The sequence below is a fragment of the Panthera onca genome, chromosome B1 (assembly GCF_046562875.1).
Source record: "Panthera onca isolate mPanOnc1 chromosome B1, mPanOnc1 haplotype 2, whole genome shotgun sequence".
Classification (NCBI taxonomy): domain Eukaryota; kingdom Metazoa; phylum Chordata; class Mammalia; order Carnivora; family Felidae; genus Panthera; species Panthera onca.
The window spans coordinates 173,300,857-173,325,027 of NC_138342.1; the positions used below are offsets into that span (position 1 = coordinate 173,300,857).

The 24,171-nt window shown below is 46.2% G+C and overlaps 2 protein-coding genes across 3 annotated transcripts in view; one reads left to right on the top strand and one right to left on the bottom strand.

Moving 5' to 3' along the window:
- Positions 1 to 4,388: 4,388 nt before the first annotated feature.
- Positions 4,389 to 11,637, bottom strand: PNMA2 (PNMA family member 2). Of its 2 annotated transcripts, XM_060653213.3 has the most exons (5): positions 11,438 to 11,637; positions 9,636 to 9,671; positions 9,250 to 9,541; positions 8,569 to 8,701; positions 4,389 to 8,274 (listed from the first exon to the last, which is right to left on the bottom strand). In XM_060653213.3, the coding sequence occupies exon 5, from the start codon at positions 7,835 to 7,837 to the stop codon at positions 6,743 to 6,745; it is 1,095 nt and encodes a 364-aa protein (XP_060509196.1). In that variant the 5' UTR covers positions 7,838 to 8,274; positions 8,569 to 8,701; positions 9,250 to 9,541; positions 9,636 to 9,671; positions 11,438 to 11,637; the 3' UTR covers positions 4,389 to 6,742. The 2 variants fall into 2 exon arrangements, with proteins under 2 accessions (XP_060509196.1, XP_060509195.1); XM_060653212.3 differs by lacking the exon at positions 9,250 to 9,541.
- Positions 11,638 to 11,807: 170 nt separating this feature from the next.
- DPYSL2 (dihydropyrimidinase like 2) overlaps positions 11,808 to 24,171 on the top strand; it is a 132,940-nt gene continuing 120,576 nt past the window's right edge. Inside the window, exon 1 of the mRNA XM_060653210.3 lies at positions 11,808 to 12,304. Coding sequence (XP_060509193.1) covers positions 11,951 to 12,304 — 354 coding nt within the window. The 5' untranslated portion in view covers positions 11,808 to 11,950. The remainder of the gene's footprint in view (positions 12,305 to 24,171) is intronic.

Sequence of the window (24,171 nt, forward strand, 5' to 3'; positions counted from 1 at the left end):
TCAAGATTTTCTTGGTTTATAGCAATTTATTTTTGGTTACAGCAGTTTGACTATGATGTATCTATGCATGATTTTCTTACACTTATTCTGTCCGGGTTGTCTGTTCTCTTATGTTTTGTTCTACTCCCTAAATTTTAATTTCTGTTGCCTTCTCCTTTGTTTCTGACATAGACTGGAAGTGTCAGGAGTAGGGGTGGGTGGGTAGGAGGCATACATGACCTCTTCTCCACTTCTTATTCCTCAATGTACATCATCAGTTCCAATCCTTGGGCTGATGACGGTGTTTGTCTACTTCATAAGCAGAAACCCAGTTCAGGCCAACCTGTCCACTCCTGGCACACCATAGACTTCCTGGTAACAGAGCAGGTTTATGTGCCCAGCCCAATGTGCCCAAAGCTTCACTACAACTTGGATGGATTCCTAAGCTGCGCCAAAAATATTCTGGTTACCGATGGAAAGCATTTCATAGCCATGCCGTTGTGCATTCTGAAGCATCAAAGACCTTTTGGGTGAGCCCTGGTGAAGGAGGACTATCTCTCAGGCAGTTTAGCTACTGACAAAATCTAGCAGTCCCTATGGGGAAGTGGGGGTTCCATGGCTCTGCCCATTTGGTGATCTATAAAAGCCCACTCAAGGGCCTGAATATGGCCTGTGGGACCTTTAATGCCTGGTCCTCACCCCACATTGCCACTGGTAGGTCATAAACCCAGGCCGGTAACAGGACTTGGGAGTCCAAAGGATTACTACCTTAGGTTCAGGCCCTGTAATTTGAATCAGTAATTGGCAATTCTGGATTGGTAGATGTTTTCCTCAAGATGGCAGCATGCCTAGTCGTGGACATTTACTGTTGTCTTGGGCTCCTGTCTATTTAGGACCTTTAAAATGTCTACTAGCTACTGATGACGTTTGTGGGTGACAGTGGGGTTTGTGGGGGCCAGAGCCGATGACCAGGACAGAATTCTTGAAGACATCTTTGGTGCAAAAGGTGAATTCTTGAAGACGTCTTTGGTGCAAAAGGTGATTTTATTAAAGCACAGGGACAGGACCCATGGGCAAGGAGAGCTGCCTGGGGACCCTGAGGAGAGACTGGTTTTATACTATGGAGTCGGGGGAGATAAAGTCCAGGGGAAGTTTCCAATGAGATTTTCATATGCTAAAGAAGACTCCAGGATAGTGGAGACCTAGTTATGGTCAGGCTATGGTTGTTTCTCCCCCTAGCAAAGCATTAGCATTAAGATAGTAGGGAGTTGCTGGAGAAACATCTTGCTCTGCCTGCCTCAAGTATTTGTCAATGGGCTGCAGGTTAGAAGGAAATTTAATTTTATCTGCCGTTTCCTTCTGCCTTTGTTTCCCCCATTAGCTACTATTTGGGATAGCAGGGTTCCCAAGCTCAACAAGTGTCAACAGAGGCTTGCCATCCCTTGTATGGGATTTCACCAGGGAATGCAATGTGATGGCTAGTTAGCAGAACTCAATGGTCTTTATTCCCCCACCTGGTTTCCACTACTTTGCTTTTGTTAACTTATAGTATAGAGTTTACTTTTGTAGAAGCAAACCCTGCCATTTGTGAGCCTGGAGGACATTATGCTAAATGAAATCAGCCAGATATAGAAAGACAAATACTTCATTATCTCACTTACATACGGAGTCTACAAAAGTAGAACTCTTGAAAGCAGAGAGTAGAATGGCTGTTACCAGGGGCTGGGCGGCGAGAGAAATGGGAACATGTTGGTCAAAGGGTACAAACTTGCACTTATATAGGATGTGTAAGTTCTGGAGATCTCATGTGCAGCGTGATGACTATACATCTCATGTGCAACATTATGACACTATACTGTGTGCCTAACATTTGCTAAGAGAATAGATCTTAAGTGTTCTCACGTGCCTGCTCAAGCACACACATGGTAATCACGTGAGGTGATGACTGTGTTAATTAGTTTGATTGTGGAGATCATTTTACAATTTATAGATACATCAAAACATCACATTTCACTCCTTAAATATACACAATTTGTACTTGAAAATTATACCACAATAAAGCTGGAAAAAAAGGAAGTTTATTTTCAAAAATTTGTTAATGTTTATTCATTTTTGAGAGACAGAGTGTGAGTGGAGGAGGGGCAGAGAGAAAGGGAGGCCCAGAATCTGAAGCAGGCTGAGCTGTCAGCACAGAGCCCGACGCGGGCTCGAACTTGTGAACGGCGACATCATGACCTGAGCTGAAGTTGGACGCTCAACTGACTGAGCCACCCAGGCATCCTAGAAATTTGCTTTTGTGATGAGTGCTTATTATTTCAAGAAAGCTCTGTTAGTAACTGAGTTAGTTGGGAAAACTGTTGTACCAAGAATCCAGGGAAGGCTTTCAATGAGACTCCCTTTAGGCTGTGCAGAGCAGGGGCAGGTCTGGGACAAGATGGGATGGAAGTGAGCCTTCCCCGCATTCTCTGGGGTCTTTCTCCTAGGCTCTTAGCCTCAGCACCACCACATCGTCTGGGTTGTGCCTCCCTTTGGTAACCTTTCCCTTCAAGAGTGGGTGGGGGTGGGGCAGATGGGGACAAAGTCTCAGCTGCTGCTTAAAGCACCCCAGACAATTAATGGGCAGCTCCAGCTGGTGTCTTGAAAAATGGATTGAAATCCTACACCATTTTTTCTTACGATTGAATTGATTTTGGCATCCACTTCTGGAGTTACTCTAGTTTTTAAGAAAATGTTCATCCGCAATGTCAAGGACCACTCGGGCACAGTAGGTTGTGTAATGCAGGTCAGGACCAGGGACAGCTCCAGAGCCTGCTACAGTGGGGAGGCTAGCTTCTGAGAAGCCCATCTATGGACACCATCTTGCACCCCGAGAGGAGTTCTCAATGAGTATAAGTCTTCTCTGAGTAAGCTCAAGGAGCCCTTGGCCCACCCTGAAAGAAAAGGGATGAGGGAGACGTCTTCTGCTCTGATCATGAATCTTTAGACCATGCAAAGATTATGCTGGTGGTCAATAAAGCACGAATTCTGAGTGCATTTGACAATACTGTCTCAGACACTCTTCCTTCACCTCTATGCTTCATTTCAGGCTCCACTCTTTCAAACTCTGGCTTCCAACCATCTTTGCTTTTCCAGGCTCGACTTGTAGGACTCCCCTAGATAATGGCTTATAGTCATTATCTTTTCCTTCCTACTTTTTGTTACTATAGATAACATCTGGCCAGGTGCCATCCTCAACAGGCTCCTCGCAGTGTTGCTTTGCCAACACTCTGTCCAGGCTTCTCAGGATTGCCCCACGGGGAGGTGTGGGGCAGAGGGAGTCAGCTTAGGCCAGGAAAGCGTTTGCAGGTGAGGAGGTGATGATGGTGAACTAAATGCCACCAGCAATCTCCAATCTTTCCCGTGATGGGAGACTGAGCAGCTTCCACTCAAGAGACTTGAGGACAGCAGGCTACCAGGAAGACCAGAATCCAATTAACGAATATGGTGCCGAGGTATTTTGCAAGGACTCCGATGATACAGGCTAGTTCGTCTAGGACATCATGGAGGATCAAGAAGGCATGGTGGAGGACCTTAATGATCAGCACTGGGAGCATGGACAGGAAGGGCACCGATAATCATCTGGGGCAGCATCTGGGTAGACAGTGGATGACAACAGCATGAAAGGCTTGGCAGGACTGGCTGGTATAGATGGGGATGTCAGATAATACTAAGGCCTTGAGGAAGCCAATGGCCCTGGTGAAAAGTTACCTTCAGCAGAGGACTATGTAATCTTGGAGGCTTCAGTCTCCAAAGGGTCAGATCTGGAGACAGACATAGTAAGTATAAGGCAAGACCAATTTTTTAAGAGGTTTTTGCTCCGGTGATGGGGAGAGGGTGTTGGACATGACTCAGGACACTCATCGTGTAATAGGCCGATCTGCACTGCATACAGCCCAATGAGGAATCCTCCCCCATTGCACTGTAGAAAAGAGGAAAAGAAACAATTCCAAGAAAGTCAACGGCAAGAGGAATTTTCCTCCTACACATCTACAAGCTGGAAACTGGCTTCATCCCAGAGACACAACATTTCCCCACTAGGTCGTTTTGTTCTTCTGTGGAGTTACTTGCCTGAGCAAATGAGTTGGAGGTCTCCGAGGGGACTGGCCTCCATCTGTTGTTTCTATGTATTTTAAAAGGGAAATTGATGATGGGTAGACTGGGCTCTCTCTCATCCCTGGAGACAAAGCTGAAATATTCTTATCCCAGCACTCTGCTCTCAGGTTTTCCTATCTAGAAGGGTTCAAGAATTTTTGGCTTTGGTTTGATTTTCTAACCTTACCTATCATATATTTTTTTTAACTAATGAAACTCCTTCTTCAAGTCATAGCTAACACAGAATCATAATACATGAAACAAAAAAACCTCAGAATTTTATTAGCATGTATTTATTTTATAACTTCACATCTATAACACTTTACTTTGTATATTGTCAATAATCGAGAACAATGAGGCGATTTTTATGACTACAAGAAACCATGAAATCAGGGTGTACTGGATGACAAATGTTATCACTTTGGTGAGCAGTATTAAAAAATTATAACTTAGGATGAAATGATCACCAATGGTAACTTAAAAAAAAATGCTTTTCTTACAATCTCAGGATATTCTTCAGTTAAAGTTAGCCACAGATCAGAAAGAATAATTTATTGTTTCAAAGTCAAATCACTAACATTAGTCTTTAACAATGGCTGGAATACTTATCACAAAGATAACAGACAGCAAGCACTCAAACATAGCTAAAATGGTTCCTAATGCAATGTCGTCACAACTGACTGACAGATTCCGTACTTACTTGTTACAGTACAACTCTTAGAATAAAGACAGCATGCATTGAACAGACAGGAAGTATCATGAAAATCATGGGTCTTAACGCATTAAAGGCTTTATGTGTTCCAGACATCATGCTAAGTGATTCAAAGGCATTATGTCATCTGAGCCTAACGACAACCCTATTCTATTATTTTCCCATTTTCCTGATGAGGAAACTGATGTTCAGAGAAGGTGAGCAATTGTTCTTTGTATACAAAAAGCTATCGTGATGCTAGAGATCAACTAGCATTTTTTTTTAACGTTTATTTATTTTTGAGACAGACAGAGACAGAGCATGAATGGGGGAGGGGCAGAGAGAGAGGGAGACACAGAATCCGAAACAGGCTCCAGGCTCTGAGCTGTCAGCACAGAGCCCAATGCAGGGCTCAAACTCAAGGATGGCGAGATCGTGACCTGAGCCGAAGTCGGACGCTTAACCGACTGAGCCACCCAGGCGCCCCGAGATCAACTAGCATTTAACGGAATGGTGCTCATTTATGCTCTACTGAGGCACACTACGTCACGGGACATGCATGGACGTGACTTAAACACCTGTGAGGTGCCATCACTTCCTTAATCTATGAACGCTTAAGAGGAGTCCAGCTATGTGCTCAGATGTCACAAGGGGACCTTACTTCCATGGTCTGCACAAAATGAGTCCATCTGGAAACAGAAGTGAGCCTGTGGCTGGGTGCCAGTGTGTGAACATTTGGGTATCAACACACTTGAATCTACCTGTTTTCTAGTAGAGATCGGGAGAGTTTAAAGTACATGTTAAAGGTGGACAGGCTGAAAAATCTCTGCAGAACCGTAGAGCACAATTTGAAAGCCACCATCACAGCGGACAGAGGGTTAGCAAGAGGCAGAGAGTTCCGGACTTGTGGCTCGGCTCTGCCACTGCTTAGCGTTTCGATCCCGAGGACCCCACTCGACTCATCTGAGCTTCATTTTCTTTCTCTTTCCGAAAGAGCAAAATTATACCATATTGGGGTTCCCGGGCACATTAAATGAGATGTGTGTAAACCAGCTGGCACATAATAGACCCTCAATAAATACAGGCTCCTTTCCTCTCCTCTTTCCCTTTGGTCACCCCTAAAAATCTTTTCTAACCAGAATGGTCTGCTCGCTGAATCCAAACGCGGCCCGCACACCCTCCCTCGCAGGCAGCCTTCCTGTAGCGTCTGCCCTTTCTCGAGGGTGCTTCTCTCACACCGTGGCTCTCTCTCTTGAAGGCAGGGATTGGGCTGAGTCATCTGTGTCTCGAGGGCCTAACACAGTGCCTGGAACCGGCCATCCGACACGTGGCAGAGAAGCGGAGGAGTGCTTCCCGAGCGAAGAAAGAAAGACACATAGCAGTGGGTGTGGCCGTATTCATTTGGTAGTGGCACTTCCACAGGTGTCGTGACTGACACCCGGGATTATCTAGCGTCTCACATGCCGAGGCCACGTCCTCGGTGAGCCGGTGAGCTCGCTCCGAGAGCACGGCCCAGGCTTGCGGGGTTACGATTCTCACCTCCGTGAAGAGTGCCTCACACCGCTGGCTACTCAGAGGGGATGTGCTGATTTGAGGAAGGAACACAGCTGAGGAGTCAAAGGGGTTAGAGGTTAAACAGATTACAAAAGGTGTTCTTTTCCTGCATCACTTCTTTCTTCTGCGGTATGGGTGCACGACTTTGGTCTATTTGGGAAACGGGAAATGTCGCGGGTTCCTTCAGGCTTCCTATTCCTTACTTGGAACTTCGTCCTTTATTAATAATCTACGTAGGGCCCAAGGAACTCTCTGGTATTTTTTCCTAGAAAGAAGAATCAAGACCTGGCACGCGAGGCCTCGGACAAAAATAGCCACATGGTCTCAGCAGGGTACAGCAAACCTCCCCGGGGCGCACTGGCTGTGGGTCCCGCCCTGAGATGGTTTTTAGTCCTCTGCCTCGTTATCCCAGGGGCCATAGCCATCCCCTTCATCTGGCTCTTCAGTATTCTCGTTTTCAAAAGAGGCCTCTTCCTCCTCTTCCTCCCGGATTACCTTCATTAACTCGAGGAAGCTGGGAGGCGGGCCTTGATCTTTCAGTTCTCTCAGCCTGCACCAAAGGACTTCGCTGAGGCTGGCCCCGGCCATGACCTGCTCCAGGCGGACCTGATCTGCGATATTCCTGGGGATGGCGCGTTTCTCCACGGCTCGCCGGAGCAGGGTTTCTAACCGCAACACGTAGGCCGAGACCTTCTCCCCCTCCTCCTGATACGTCTTCAGGTATTTCACCTGGGAGGTCCTGCGGCTCTCCAGGCTTCCAAACACTTGCTTAAACGCCTCCAAACACTCTTCCACGCTTATGGCTGCATTGTCTGCCTGTACTATATGCATGAGGTCCAGGGCAGGGCCACGCAGGCTTTCCATCAACCACCTTTTCTTTTCTGCCTCTGCTACCGGCCACTCTTTGACGATCTCAGTGGCCTGTTCCAACCAGATTTCAAAGGGCTCTTCCTCTGGGGCGGGCACGGCGCTCCCCGAGAACACTCTCAGTTTCCGGTATCTCATGGGTAGCAGGGGCTGAGGGGCATGAGCTATCGCCTGTCCCAACACGTGAGCCAGTAACTCTGGGGACACGCAGGGCACCGTGGCTGGAGACAACCCCTCGTGCCCGAGGGCTCGGAACATACCGGAGACTGTCTGCCCCTCTTTTTCCAGAAAGAGGTTCAGTCGTTCCAGAAATTCAGTGTCCTGGTTAGGGGTCTTAAAGATCACTTTCCAGACACCCCCCTTTCCCTGAACCTCACTGGGGATCACCGAGACATCGGTATCCTCCATAAGCTCTAGTAAGACAGCATTGGCATTGTCCTGCTTCCTGAATATTTTGCCGAGCAGCCTATACCTGCCCAGAGACTTTAAAGTCTCCTGGAGAACCTCTTGAATCTCAGCCTCATCACAGTCCACCGGTATCCCCAGAACCATCAGCGATTTCTGATCATCCACGCTCATTATCCTGCACCAGTCCTCTAACAGTGCCAGCGCCATCGTCCGAGTATTTGCTCCAACTCTATGGGTACCAATTAGTTTGTGGTGTGGACAGGCACAGCCTATCAGGACTCAGAATATCCTGGCTCAGCTCCTGAACTTGCACCCCACCAGGGAATGGGTCCCAGGCCACTCCAACAGCGGTCCCAAAGTCTTCTGGACCAATCACCCTTACTTGCCCAGGGGCAAGAACTCAGCTAGGACAGCATCACTTCCTGTGGCTCTGCAGTCCGGTGGCCGCTGATGCTCTCCCCGACGCTGGCAGCCACATGGTGGCACTGACTCTTCTCTGCCCGAGGCACCTGCAAGAGCTGCTTTTGTGACTCCCCCAGTTTCTGCTGCCTCTCCTCACCTCTCCTTTTGCTAGTTAGCGGGGTAAGGCCTCCACTCTGGCACCCAGAACTCCCGGAGAGAAGTGTCACAGCAGGCTTGGACTCCTAGTGAAACAATGGTCAGTTTTACCACACAGCCCTCTCTTTCCCAGGAAGCACTACGCTTTGGTTCAGGACAGAAGTGGGGGGAGACCAGGGGTTCCGTCTCACGTTGGATTTGCACGTGTCCCACTCTGTCAGACCTTTCCTTTGTTTAGAGTTCTCTTGGGGACCCTCCCACGTCTGACTCCCCCACCTTCCGCTCATCAGTCATGCCAATTAACGTCTGAGCCCGGTTATGGATGGACAGGACTCAAGATTTTCCCCATGTGAAAAATGAAATCAGATGTGAACAGATACCTGTTCAGGCACTCCAACTGTCCTGTGAGAGTCACCAGCTTATTTATTCAGCTTCCAGAAAAGGAAGATGTCACCCAGCTCCACGCAATGGATGTGTTTGGGTCTTTCTTAGCTCCAGCCAAGCCAAGCTCCCCTGTTACACATAAATAATAATAGTATTTATTTATGGCTTGATAATATCCAGTGATGAGGGCCATTAAAATTATTTAAAAATATGACACTCCTTTACAATTTAATTAAATCTACCAAACCATATTGAGTTGGTGCATTCCTTTGATTTAACATCCAATTATTTAAAATCAAGCTAGAAATCACTCAAACATTAAAAGCCAATTTAATATAGGTGTAACAATATAACATATACTACACTTTAACATAACATAATAATATAGGTATAACAATTTAGGTCCAGCAATCTAAAACAAAACAAAACAAAACAAAACAAAACAAAACAAAATCTCAGGACCAAATAAGTTAAGCTTGGAATTATGAATCCATTCTCTTTTGTTGGGTCCGGGCAGGACTCACAAATGCACAACGAGGTGTTTCTTTTGCTGTGAATGTTAAAAACGCTTCCTAGCATTTACGCCTGAATGAGTCATTTGAGTACAAGGTAAGAGAGGAAGCACATCTGTGGAGAGTGGTGGACACCGGGTGACGTAAAAACGAAAGAGTTCCTACTCTCTCCCAGTTACTGCCGTGGAGTGTGTGTTAATGGGCTACGAATATGCTTCTGTCGGCCTGAAGAATCCCCCTCAGTCCAAACGGGGTCCGTATGCCACAGATGCCAGCCTACAGCTTTAATGTCAACTGCTCCTGCTGCAGGCACGTTTTCTAAGACCTTCTGGAAGGTGCCAAAGGGGCAGGAGCACAAACCCTGGATTCTGCTCTCAGCCAGCAGCCCCAGGGATCAGAGCCCAGGGGTTTCTCAGTGCCACCCCTTCCCTTCTAAGACATGGGGGTAACCTTCCTCCTGTTTTAATGTTGAGAGGAAACATGAGATGTAAAAAGGCAGGAAGACACATCCCAAGGTCTACATAATAGAGGTCATGCTGAGGTTAGGCTACCTTTGGGTGGCTTCCTCTTCCAAAGGCAATCTTTAGCTGCAATGGAAATAATCGGACATGAGAAAAATGTTAAACTCTTGCATTTTCTCAAGTAAAGATGGGATAGGTTGGAAAAGGAATCAGCTTTTCTGCTGTAATTCTTGGCTCATTTAGATAGTGACCTTGGTCAAAGCGCCCCAATCTCTCTAAGTCTGGTTCCTGCTCCGGAAATCGGAAATTGGTCACAAGTCATGGGTCTGCCCTGGGTAGGCAATGATGTCATTCTTGTGGAAGCAGTTCATTCAAATGCGAAGCACATCTGATGCAAAGTCCAAAGGCCCGCCTCTGGTTCCCTCAGCACCACCCCCCCCCCCCCCCCCCCCGACATTCCTCTCCTCCCTCAGTCTCCAGTTCTCAGCTGGGGCCGCCTTCCCACCTGCCATGATGGGCTCATCTTCAGACTGTGATTGATTGCCCTCCAAATTTAACTCCATTCACCGAAGTATCCCTCACGATTTGGGGGGAGGGTATCCGTACTGAATCCTGCCAGGGACAAGGGCTGATGATGAGGATAGAGCCTTGGTCACCCTGCTCTGAACGATAGTCTTGTGGTAGAAACAGCTTCTCCTAGCCCAAACCCACCCTAGTTACTGAGCATGCCCAGATTTCCGTTTCCAGCCGCCAAGGGTTGGGCATCATTTCTGCAGGATTTTGCCACTGTGGAAAGAGGGGGCGGGGCTGTAATCGACCAGGGGCAGGGATTGGTACGTGGAAGGGACGTGGGGGCAGAAATAAGCAATAAAAGACTCTCAGCGACCGTGTTACCGTCATAAATCAAGATGCCCCTTATCTGCCCACCAACCCAGTAGCTGTGGATGGTTTAGCCTCACATACATACCAAGTCCCACACACCTTTTCCCGGCGGGGCGTCTCACAACTCAAGCCATGACCACAGACAGGACCCCATCTCCTACTCCACCACTGAATTCGCGCGCGCGCGCAATTTACGTCCCAGGCACTTGGCGTCTGGCAACCCGGGAAACCCCGCGGCTGTGGCGCAGTGCGCAACGAGGGCGGGGGATCTAGGTGGGGCGCGCAGGGCGCCCAGAAGGGCTAGGGATTTGGGGGAGTGGGATTCAATCCTGGCCTCCCCCGCCTCCTTTTTTTTTTTTTTTTTTTTTTTTTTTTTGGCGGGGAAGGCGGGATAGACAATACCAAATCAAGACTCTTCTGGCCCTTCTTGGTCTTGGCGCAGTGGCGCAGTTAAGAGACGTGACACCTCCGGGCAATATAGCAGGTCTCTACCCTTTCTTACTTCAAGTTGCCGTTCGGTGCCCGAATTTGCAGAATGCACTTTTTGCTACAGTCCCAGACCACACACCTAAGTCTTTATTCCCCGCTCCCCTTTGCTACGCCCCTCTGCATTTCTCCCCGCCCGCTAGCGCCCCCCCCCCACCACTGTGGGCGCAGCGAGAACCTTCTCGTTTCAATCTCTGCCCACAGCAGCCCACCACAAGGCCCGTGGGTGAACAAGGTTGGTGCCCCCTGCCTCGTAAGGCCTCCACCTCTCCAAACGGTCTGCGCCATCCCTTCCCCATCGTCAGTGCTGCCCCTTTCCCTCTTCCTGGGTGTCCAGGCGTCAGCCGGTTGGTCCCTCTTGCCCCATCCATCAGCTCACACCCTCGCTGAGGGGTGGGGGTCCTCCCTCGGGTGGGCCCTCGCACCTGGCCCACCTCTGCAATGCGGCAGGTGGGGGCGACGGGCGTGGAGTCCAGAGGCCGCGCCCCCGGCCTTCGCCCCTGCGTGCCCTGCCCCATACTTACCCTGGCGCAGAGATCGGTCAGCCGACCCTCCGCTCCGCATCCATTAGCGGGTGGTCTGGCCGCTTCACTTCCGGAGCGCGGGGCTCTAGGCGGCGGGGCCTTCCCCTCACTACCCCGAGCTCGGCTCCCCTCCCCTCCCCTCCCCTGCGCCGCGCCCCGCCCCCGCCCCGCCCGCGCCTCCCTCCTCCCGCCGCTGCCGGGAACTGGCAGCCTCTCCGCTCCCGCTGCCGCAGCGGCCGCCCTCCCAGACCCAACTTTGCTGGTCGCTGGAGCCGGAGGGGCGGCGGGGGGCGTGGGCAGGGAGGGGAGAAAGCGGGGTCAGAGGGAGGGACCGGGAGGGGTGGGTCGCTCGCTCGCTCGCTCGCCAGCCATCCTTCCTTTCTGTACACCTTGCGGCAGGCAGAGAGCGGCAGCCGCGGCAGCAGCCAGGGGGTTTGTGCACAGAGAGAGGCCGACTTAGGGACCGGCAGACGGACGGACGGACAGAGCGGACCTTCCCCGAGCTCCCGCGCCATGGCCGAGAGGAAGCAATCCGGGAAGGCGGCAGAGGACGAAGAAGTCCCTGCCTTTTTTAAAAACCTGGGTTCAGGCAGCCCTAAGCCCCGGCAGAAATTCTGTGGCATGTTCTGCCCGGTGGAAGGGTCCTCCGAGAACAAGACCATCGATTTCGACTCGTTGTCCGTGGGCCGGGGCTCGGGGCAGGTGGTGGCTCAGCAGCGGGACGTCGCCCACTTGGGCCCGGACCCGCAGCCGCCGTACTCCCGGCAGGGCCGGCGCGCCGGCGGGGAGCCATCTGTTGAATCGAGCCGGAAGGTGGAGATCCGGCGGGCCTCGGGCAAGGAAGCCCTGCAGAACATCTACGACCAGGTTGGTATGGGGGGTGGGGGGTGTTTGAGACTCAGGACCAGACGCGGGGATCGCCCCTCCTTCGCCCCCTTTCCAGCTCGGTGGAGAACCGGGGATCCCAGCGTGCCCACCGTCCTGCCTCGCAGGAATATTGCATCCTTGAATCTGTACATGCACCCCGCCCTACTTGCCCCTTCTCGGTGCAGGGTGCCCAGAGGCTCGGGCTCGGCCGTGGGCGGCTGTGCGCCCACAAAGGCTGCCCGCGCCTCCCTGGGCCTGGGGGGGGGGCGGGGGTAAAATATGAACCGATCCCGGGTTGGGGGTCGCATGGTAGTGGGGGGAGGGAGGCATGAACCGATTCCATTCTTCTTAAATCCTTCCGGGCGGCTTCCGATTGCAGTTGTGGCTGGGTGCCCCACCCTTTTTTGATGCATCTCGGAGCGTGCAGTGGAGGGTTCGCGTGCAGGCCCGAAAGCTCCCCGGGGTTCGGGAGGGGCGGGGGCTTCGACAGCCTCTCCCCGCCTCGCCCTGCTCGCTCTCGCACCGTCTCTTCTCCGGCGCCCTCGGTGCTCCAGTCCTGAGCTCGGAGGCCAGGACCATGGTCAGCGCCTCCGCGCTCCGCCTGGGAGGATCTCACCGCCCTGACTCCTGCTCGCCGCGTGAAAAGGGGGAGGTTGTGGAGTCACCCAAGGAAACCGAGACGCTCGTAAATAGCCCATGTGGAGAACAAAGTTCCGCTAAGTATCTCAGCAAGGGCTTCCCAGAGCGCGTCCCCCACCCCCGCCGCTATTTGGGAGGTGCTTTGGGGATGGAGACTTAGTGGATTATGTTCAAAGGGTGAAAAGAAAAGAAAAGGGAAAAATCCCTCAACAGTTTGAATAGATTGCCAAAGATGGATTAGACCCCCTATACGTGTTAATGGAGAAACAAAGAAGACCAATTTGGCAAAATATAGAAAATATTCGTTATCTCCGGCAATTATGAACAGTGTGCATTTTAAGTACTGTAGTCTCCTCGCACCACATTTTTTCTTTATCAGGGTGACCTTCACACTTGTGCATTTTCCCCCCACATCCTTAATTTCTCAAGCGATAAATTCCAGTGTGAAATGTTTCAACACTTGTTTGCTGTTTCTCTCCCATGCCCACTGGTGAAGATGAGATATCAGTCAGTGATTGATTATTGAGTACCTATTGTGTGCCTTGCCTTTTGGGGCAGGGAGAATGTTAGCTATAAAAAGTTCAAGGTGATTTCTTCTTAAGGGGCTTTCAGAGTCATTGGGAGTGGTCTATGCATATTCACTGAGCAATTCCACAAGCATTTACTTGATATTCAGGTTGTGTGCTGACTGTGAACGCATGGAGAACAATTAAGAGTTGGAGATAATGGCCAGAACACGTTTCCTGACCTAGCACAGAATGTTGCAGCTTTTGACATTTATTGTACCAGTTCTAGGAAAGATAAGCCATTTACTGTCATTTTCAAAAGGTGGGGCAATTAATTACTTGAGTCCTCCTCCCTCGGCTCTGTCCTCCGATATCCATATTTCACTATGAGTCAACCTGAAGCACTTAATCCAAATAACTCACTTGAATCCCAGTGATCAGACAACTGAAGCAAAAGTTTCAAATAATGTAAGTTATGCTGAAAGGTGAGTGAGTGTGAAATTCTTTTCCATGTGAATGCACTGGATGAGAGCCAAACCATGATCATAATGCATAAAACATGGTTGTGTGAGTATTCTTATCTTCAACAAGTTGTGCTGGTAATTCTAATGTTCTAAAGGGAGCAGAAAAATGCCTTTCTGATAAGGGAGGGATTATTTTTAAAAAATGGCTGATTAGGGGGCAGAGGTTGAGAATGGCCATCCTTATAATGATGGCAGTGAATTAAAACTCACGTTTGAAAGGCAAAGTCTCACTGGGTTGAATAACACATCTCTTTTCTTGTCCATTTAGAACCCTAGATGTTTGATTATGAGCTTCTTGTTTGAACACTCCCTGATTTTATGTTGATTTTATTTGTTTTTAAGAGAGAGAGAGAGAGAGAGCACAAGCATGTGTGTGTGTGTGTGTGTAGCACAGAGAGAGGGAGACACAGAATCTGAAGCAGGCTCTAGGCTCTGAGCTGTCAGCACAGAGCCCGAAGCGGGACTCGAACTTGTGAATGGCAAGATCATGACCTGAGCCGAAGTTGGACACTTAACCGACTGAGCCACCCAAGTGCCCCAAACACTTCCTGACTTTAGTAAAAATTCAAAAATGTAAACCTAGTGTGCATGGAAGAGGAGATTCAAAGAGGACATACCCAATCAAAACCCCAGCCACTTTTGGCCTCTGCAAACCCACATTTGCTTTAGTTGCCCAGTTATTAGCAGCAGAGGGTGATTCTGGCTTGGTTGTTTTTTTTGTGTGTGTGTGTGTGCAGCTTCCCCTGAATTTTCACTCAGTCTTTCCTTATCACATAAGGGATTATTTTCACTCATGATTAAGAGCACTTACCAGGATCAGTACTAACAGTGGTTGAACATTTCATGTCTATATAAGAGAGAAAAGGTATGTGTGTGTGTGTGTGTGTGTGTGTGTGTGTGTGTGTGTGTGTAATAATGGTGATTTTAAAAGCACTGTTGGGCCCACGATTTTGATTGACTCGAGTAGTCATCACTTAATGTTCAGCTAATGAGCAACGTGACTGCCAGCATCTCAGTGCATTCCTGTCTGAAGCCCTGGCACACAGAGAGGAGGAGAGTGAGTGGACCCTGGGGCCCCTGACTTGCATCCACCCTCCTCCCCTGAATCTGCATTTATAAGGTATTGTTAATGTATGGTTGGTTAGAAGTGGCTTTGCCCACCTGTCACACTAGGGGGACTGTTGTTCCCCTAGCAAGATTTTGGGAAATGAGGGAACAGACGGCCCTCGCCCAGATGCCATGTGGCTTGTGGGAGACGAGTGTCTGCGTTTGCATTTAGAGGTGTTAGCAGGTAAGCCCCAGAAAAAAATGGGTGTGGCTTTGGTTGGGATGTTAGGTCTTGGTGAAGGGTAGGAGCCCGTGTAGTGAATACGAGTGAGGAAAGCTACCTCTTTACTCTCTTTTCCTTTGTGTCCTTGGGGAGATCCACGTTGGGCTCCAATGAGGTTAAATTGATTAGCACCTATGAAGGACTCTGAGCCTCTTGGAAGAGAGAGAAGGGCAGTATTGGTCTAATTCTTCCTTGCCAGTGCCCAGGGGTCCCTCAGTCTCCTCCCTTCCTCTTAAGAATCCCCTCTATTCCACCTCAGACACAGTTTAACCAAGGCTGCTGGATGGTGAGCCTCCCTTCCAAAGGAGCTCCCAGGCCCTTCTTTCTGCGGCAAACCCATGTGGACTAGAGTGGCTGGGGAATGATTCTCCATTTCTCCAGGGCAGATGCCAGTGAGTGAACTATGTAAGAGTGCTGCTGAACTTGACAAAATTCCCATCTATGAAATGTTTCTGATATTCCCTTTCATTGGGTGTCCCTCTGTCTCCTCTCCCCAGGTTGATTAGCTTCAAGCCCTGGGTGCCCTCTGATGCCCTCTTATTGTTTTTTGTTTTTATTTATTTATTTTTTTTGCTGCCCTCTTACTGTTCAATGCCGTTGTTCCCCCATTCTGATGGTGACGCCCATTCTAGATCTTTTTTTTTTTTAATTTTTTTTTAATGTTTATTTATTTTTGAGACAGAGAGAGACAGAGCATGAGCAGGGAAGGGGCAGAGAGAGAGGGAGACACAGAATGTGAAGCAGGCTCCAAGCTCTGAGCTGTCAGCACAGAGCCCGACGCGGGGCTTGAACTCGCGAACCGTGAGATCATGACCTGAGCCGAAGTCGGACGCTTAACCGACTGAGCCACCCAGGTGCCCTTAGATCTTTCTTCCTCCAACAAACGGGTTCTGAAATCACTCTTCTCCTTTGCCCTCTCTCATTCAAAAATCCCTTCCTTGTGTTTATCTTAGAGAGAAATCCCAATGATGAACGCTTCCATCTGCTATGTGAATGACTGATACAGAAGTTGTCCTCAGAGATACTTGTTTGGTAATAGACTAGCCTGTTCAATGAAATGAACATATAGGTAGCCAAATATATGGTAGAGATTTGGCTGGAAGCCAAGAACAAGGGCATTCATTGATACTTTAGAGGTCACATTGTGTCAAAAGAGCAACACAAATATGAACATTTGTTCAGGATTCCAAAAGCCCAAGACCCATCTGGCATTAAAGGGAGAGGAGTGCTTGGGGAGGAGAAGGATATGGTGATAATTCACACTTATTGGTTGCCCTTGAGTTGCCAAGTGATTATTGAACTAATCATGTAACTAGTTAAACTAAAAAAAATAATTGTGGGTGTGCTTGGGTGGCTTAGTTGATGAAGTGTCTGATTCTTGATCTCAGCTCAGGTCTTGATTCCAGGGTCATGAGTTCAAGCCCTGCATTGGGCTACATGTGGGGGTGGAGCCTACTTAAAATAAAATAAAATAAAATAAAATAAAATAAAATAAAGGCAAATAGTGGTGAAATACACATAACATAAAATTTATCTTAATCATTTTTAAATAGACAATTCAATAGTATAAATACACTCATGTTTTGTGCAACCAGTCTACAGAACTTTTCATCTTGCAAAACCGAAACTCTGCACCCATTAAACAATAACTCCCCATTCCCCCTGCCCCCAGCCCCTGACAACCTCCATTTTACTTTCTGTCTCTGTAAATTAGACGACTCTAGATACCTCGTGTAAGTGGAATCATACAGTTTTGTCTTCTTGTGACTGGCTTCTTTCACTTAGCTTAATGTCCTCAAGGTTAAATCAAGTTATAGCATGTGCCAGGATGTCTTTCTCAGCACTGGCTGAGTAATATTCCTATAGTTAAATTTTAATGAGTCATTGATGACTGAAAAGTTGTTGCTCAATTAATAGATCTGCAGTGAATTAATTGTGGAAGGAAGCAAGAAAGGTTATATCGAAGATGATGTATTTGATATTCCCTTTCATTGTGTGTCCAGTGTGGGGTCCACGACCTGAATAAAAGAAAACTCCTACCAGCTAAACAGCCTCTACCATACGTCTCCCTTGTAGTTCAAGGGTGGAGAGGGAAATTGCTGCCATTGAACCTCCAGTGACAACATCTGGTTGAATGTCGCATGGTTCACAAACTCGCGGGCCATGGAAATCAGGAATGGGCTGGGCATTTCCCTACCCTTGGTAGAGATGGGCCAGTTATTCTTGTGGGTCCTTTGGTGCTAGTGTTCCTCTCTTCTTCCTTGAGAAGAAGGGAGCATCAGAACTGATCATGGAGAGGGGGGTGCCTGGGTGGCTCAGTCGGTTGAGCCTCTGACTTCAGCTCAGGTTATGATCTCACGGTTGGTGAGTTCGAGCCCCGCATCCGGCTCTGTGCTGACAGCTCAGAGCCTGGAGCCTGCTTCGGATTCTGTGTCTCCCTCTCTCTCTCTGCCCCTCCCCCGCTCGCGCTCTGTCTCTGTCTCTCAAAATAAATAAACATTTAAAAATTTAAAAGAATTGACCATGGATTTGAATGTATACTGCCAGTGAATGTCAGAGCTTGGGAGAGACTTAGTGCAATCGCCTCATTTTAGCAGTGGAGAAAGCGATGCCCAGAGAAATTGTGCTTCACCCCACGGAATTCAGGTGGTGTTTTCAGGGTTAGGATGGACACCTGTCACTGCCCAGTCCCACCGCAGTCCTGTACCAGTAAAACCTTGTTATTTCGGTAGCATTGCATAATTCCAGAAGGTACATTTACTTTCTAGATCTTATATTTTAGAATGTGTAGAATGCGTATTATTTTAACACTTGCCTCAACACGTTCTGATATGAGCATTTTCCTTTTCTGTAAATAAGGACACTGAGATTTAGTGATGTTTACTGACCAATCCCAAGGGCTTGACCTAGGACCTGAACCAAGGTTTCCTGACTCAGTCCCATGCTTCTCGCAACTCACCATTCTGTGGTTTCACTCCACTGCCAGAGAGAGTGAGCTTAAAGGTGCGTTTAAAGTTTGCAGGCAAAATATTTCATATCCCTTTACACTTAATATGTTCTATGGGGTAGGCCCTGTGCCAAATGTTTGATGTGCGCAATCTTATTCATCCTAAGGTAACTAAGGAGGCACTACAGTTACCCTTAATTTGCAAAAGAAATGCCTGAAGGTGAAAGAAACTTGCAAAGCAACTAGCTAACTAACCAAGCCAGAGGCAGCGTTTGAACCAGGTCTATGTGACTAAATAGCCTTTGTTTTTGTTGTTGTTGTTTTAGTGTTTGTTTGTTTACCTATTTATTTATTTATTGAGAGAGGGAGGGAGGGGCAGAGAGAGAGAGAGAGAGGGAGAGAGAGAATCCCAAGCAGGCCCCACACTGTCAGCAAGAAGCCTGACGCGGGGCTTGAACTCCCGAACCGTGAGATCATGACCTGAGCAGAAACCAAGAGTCAGATGCTTAACCGACTGAGCCATCCAGGCACCCCATGAATTGCTTTGTCTATAATTATTCTTTACTTATTTTATCTACAAAGAATTATTACAAAATAGTTCTCAGCGCTTACCTTTTTGCTTGTTTCCTGTGTTACAGTGTGCTCTTTCAGGCCCTTTATAAAAAGGACTGTTGATCTGGCTTCATGAATGTGTCCCAAACTGCTGCTGTCCCGTCCATCATTTTTTTTTTTTTTTTAAACACAAGAAATGTCTTCAAATATCATGGGGACACAGGCCAACTCTGCCAGTGAAAATGACATGCTTTGCTAAGATTAGAGCAATGTGATGATTTTTCCACTTGATGTAAATCATGAACCACAAGCAAATAATGAGGGGACCATCAACAGAAGCATTGGCAGGTGGGCTGATGGGTACTTGAGTTCGGTGGGCTGCAGCCTGTGGCAAAGGCTGGTGGCATAGGCCACGAGCTGCACACAAATGCAGTGCCTTGAAAGGGAACCAACCGCCTGGCCTTGAAGGTGGCTTGGGGTTTTTTTTTTGAGACATACATAGACAGCTTGCCTGGTCTCTGAGTCCAGGCGGCTCTCTGGTGGAAAGACCTTGGAACTAGGAGCCAGGAAGCCCAGCATGCGGTCCTGTCCCTGTTGCCGCTTGCCCAGTCACCTAACCTGAGCTGTCATCAGGTGGGGCCTTCATCTCCAAGGTCCTCTCTCATTTCCACTGTAGGCTCTGAAAGCTACGTTGTCCCTGGCTGTTTGTTCTTCCTTCTGCTCTTTCTTTCTTCCTTTCTTTCTTCCTCCCTCCCTCCCTCCCTCCTTCCCTCCCTCCCTCCTCCTTCTCTCTCTCTCCGTCCCTCCCAACCTTCCTTCCTTCCTTCTTTCCTGTTTTTTTCAAGATTGAGGTAAAATTCATATAACGTAAAATTCTCATTTAAACCGTTTTAGTCTACAATTCAATGACTTCTAGTACATTCACGATACTGTGCAACCGTCTGATTCCAGAACATTTTCTCGGTCCAAAAGGAAACCCCATATCCATTAAGCAGTCACTTGTCATTACCCTCTCACCCCAGCCTAGAGCGACCACAAATCTACTTTTGGTCTCCATGGAACTGCCAGTTCTGGACATTTTGCATAAACGGAATCATACAACATGTGGCCTTTTGGTGTCTGGCTTTTTTCACTTAGTGTCACATTCTCGAGGTTCATCTAGCCTGTGGTGTGTCAGTCCCTCGTTCCTTTTCGTCACTGAACAATCAGTATTCCGTTGTTTGGGTGGGTATCACATTTGTCCATTCACCAGTTTAGAGACATTTGGGTTGTTTCCACTTTCTGGCTTTTGAATAATTTTTTTTTTTTTAAAGGAAGCTCTGTGCCCGACATGGGACTTGAACTCACGACCCCGAGATCAAGAGTCGCATGCTCCACTGACTGAGCCACCGGGCGCCCTTCCACTTTTTGGCTTTTACGTATAATACTGATCTTGCCATTCTTCTACAAGTTTTTGTTTACACATATGTTTTTAGTTCTTTTAGGTCTATACCTCCGAGTGGAATTACTAGATCATGTGGTAATTTTACGTTCCGCTTTCTGAGGGGCTGCCAAACTGCTTTCCACAATTTTACTACCACTTTACATTCCCAGCAACAATGTACCAGGGTTCCAATTTTGTTCCGCACATCCTCCACAACACTGGTTATTTCCCTCCACCCTTTTTTTAAATTCTAGCCATCCTGGTGGGTGTGAGGGGGTATCTCATTGTGGTTTTGATTTGCATTTCCCTCTAATGACTAACAACTTGAGCAGCTTTTCATGTGCTTGTTCATTTGCATACCTTCTTTGGAAAAATGTCTGTTTAAATTCTTTGGCACTTTTAAAAGATTGAGTTGTTTGTCTTTTTGTTGTAGGAGTTCCTTTTTTTTTTTTTTTTTAAATATATTCTCTTTAAGTAATTTCTACACCCAACGTAGGGCTTGAACTCGCAACCCCAAGATCAAGGGTCACACGCTGTACCAACGGAGCCAGCCAGGCGCTGCTAGGAGTTCTTTATATATTCTGGATATTTGCCCCTTATCATAAGATACATAATTTGCAAATATTTTCTCCCATTCTGTGGGTGGTTTTGTTACTTTCTTCATATGTGTCCTTTGAGGCACAGAAATTTTTGATTTTAATGAAGTCCGATTTATCTGTCTTTTCTTTTGTTGCTTATGCTTTTGGTGTTTTATTATTCCCCACTGTTCTCAAAACTGCTGGATCAACTAAAGTCCAGCAAAGAAGTTCCAGGGCCTCATTTCTTAAAATGATAATCGCATAACTGAATCCTGTTGCTTTATGAGAGCTTTGAAAAATTCATTTAGAATAGATTTGCGATAGGTCAATATTGTTAAGTGTTTTGTGTGCTGCCTATGTCTGATCTATTTCATGATCCTGTTCATATAAGGAAATTTCTTTTCTGTGTGTGTATTCACAATGTATTTGGTATTTTGTGTGTGTGTATGTATATGTGTATATATATATAATGAATACATATGTATATTTACACATATACACACATATATATGTATGCATACACACATATGTATATACACACAACATACATACACACACATACATACATGCATATATAAACACACATGGATATATACACATACATGCATATACACACAAACACAAATATACACACATACATGTATATATACATGCATGTATCCATATACATACATACATATACATACAACACACATACATATATATACACACATGTACATACACATATACACACATGCACACACACAAATATATGCACATACGAATACATGCATATACACGCAACATACATAAACATACATGCAGAACACAGATACATATGTATACACGCACATGTATACACATACATACACACATGTATATACACATATACACATACACACAACACACATACATATACACACATATATACAGGTATATGCACACATATACATATATACACAGAACACATACATATATACACACATACATACACACATACACGATGTATATACATACACACATGTATACACACATGCATACACATATACACAACATATATGCATAATACACACAACACACATATGCACAAACACCCATGCACATATATGTGAACACATGCATATATGCACACACATGTATACGCATACATATGTGTACACACTCATACACAGACACGTACATATATACACATGTATATACACACATACATGTATACATGTATGCACATACATGTATATGCATGCCTACACATGCGTGCACATAGGTACACATGCATATATACACACGCACACACATGTATACACAACACATACATACATGCACATATATGTATATACAGCACACACACACACACACACACACACACATGCATGTACATATATGAAGTTATAAGCTTGTTTTCCAAACCACTGATTTGGAAGCAGTAGGGATGTGTTGAGGAGGGCAGTGACTAATAAGCTGAATTTAGGAAAAAATAAATTTGAGAAATGAATTGGATTCACTGTTTATTTTGTTTAATTTGTTTTTTTTTTTTTTTTTAGAAATGACATGACAAAGTGCTATGTTTATTGTGGATGACAGGGATAAGCAAATTTTTTTTTAAAATAAAGAAATCCTTGATAATCTAATTATTTAGAAAGAACTATTGATAATATTTTGCTATAATTTTTTTCCAGCCTTTAAACTCCCACCAAAAATGAATGGAAAATACTGTTTTTCAGCATTTCTGACATCACTGGGTATTATTTTTATACACATTTCCCAAATTTATAGGTGACAAGTGGTATCCTGCTTTTTTGCCAATTTTCCTATTAAAAGTATTCATATTTTAAACATTGAAATTAAATAAATTCTATAAAAATTCTACATTACAATGTATCCACTTTAAGGCCAACTTGTTACAAATTTTTTCCCCCGGTTTGCTTGTGATTTTTCATGGCCTTTATATTTTGACATCCAAATTTAAATTTTGAAGGTAAATCAGTTCATCTTTTCTGATGTGTTCCTGCCTTTCAAGGTTATTAGTAATTCTCTTCTAAGACCTTTCTGGATTCTGTGCTTATTTATATTTAAATCTTGCCATTAATTTTTGTCTACAACTTGAAATAAGGTATTACTTAATTTTCCAAATAGCCTGTTATCCTAATGGCGTTAGTGAATAATTGATGTTTCTCTATTTGTTATATACTCAACCTTTTATGTGTGTGTGGATATGGGTTTTGGCTTCCTGGGATTTCATTGATCTGCCTTACTAATGTAGTGGTTCAATACTGCTTTAGTTACTGTTGCTTTTAATTGAATATTTTTACTTTTTAAAAAAAAATTTTGCCACCATTCAACTGCATTTTCCATTCAAGATATTTTCAATTACAGAAACCTAATACGATTTTTTACCGGAATTATATGAAAGTTATATAGCTAACGATAAGAAATATTCAATTTTAGGATAGTAAGCCTTTCTACCAAAGTTTGTAGTGTGGTCTTGCCATTTTTTTCAGGTATTTTGTTCTGTTTTCTTTGAAACTTTTCGTTACATTTATTCCCAGACGCTTTGTTGCTATTGTGAATATAACTGCAATTATATTGTATAGTTTACATTCTGAGTGACTCTTGAGTTTTATATTGATTGATAACAGAGTGCCTTATTCAACTTGCTCTTGGTTCTAATACTTTTCAATTGATTCTTTTGGAACAGTTTTATTATCTAATATTACTTTCAAGTCTTTTTTCCACTGCCTTTACTTACTGTTTCTCTTTTGTGTCTGACTACATTGGTTAGAGCTTCTAGAACAATGTTGGATGATGGTGGCAATATTAGAGTTCCTGTTTGATTTCTGATTTTATTTATTTTTAAAATATTTATTTATTTTGAGAGAGAGGGTGAACAGGTTGGGTTGGGGGGGGGCGGGGAGGGCAAAGAGAGAGGGAGACAGGAGACAAGGAATCCCAAGCAGGCCGCTCGTGGTCAGCACAGAGCCAGATGCGGGCCTCAAACTCAGAAACCACGAGATCATGACCTGAACCAGAATCAAGATTCAGACATTCAACCAGCTGAGCCACCCAGCAGCCCCTGATTTCTGATTTTAATGAGAAGGCTTCTAGACTTTCACTATTGTTTGAGAGAGATACTTTCTGTCCTGTTAAATAATCATTGAATTCCTACTTGAGCGTACTGGTAATGACCTTCAGTCAGCGACTGCCAGGAACATACCTGTTGGGCTTATTACTTGCTGTAGCTGGGGAGGGCCGGCAGGCATCTCTGTAAGACAGGTATTTGGAAGAGATGTGGGTTTCAGGGGGTGATTTGGGGGAGGGTCCAAGGAAGTGAGGATTCCCTCTGGGCTGGGGCTGCCAAAAAGGAGGGCGATTCTATGATTTGTTATCTCAGT

Bases quoted from the DNA above. Each gene is read 5' to 3' on its own strand.
- PNMA2 (XM_060653212.3), bottom strand. From the start codon at position 7,837: ATGGCGCTGGCACTGTTAGAGGACTGGTGCAGGATAATGAGCGTGGAT.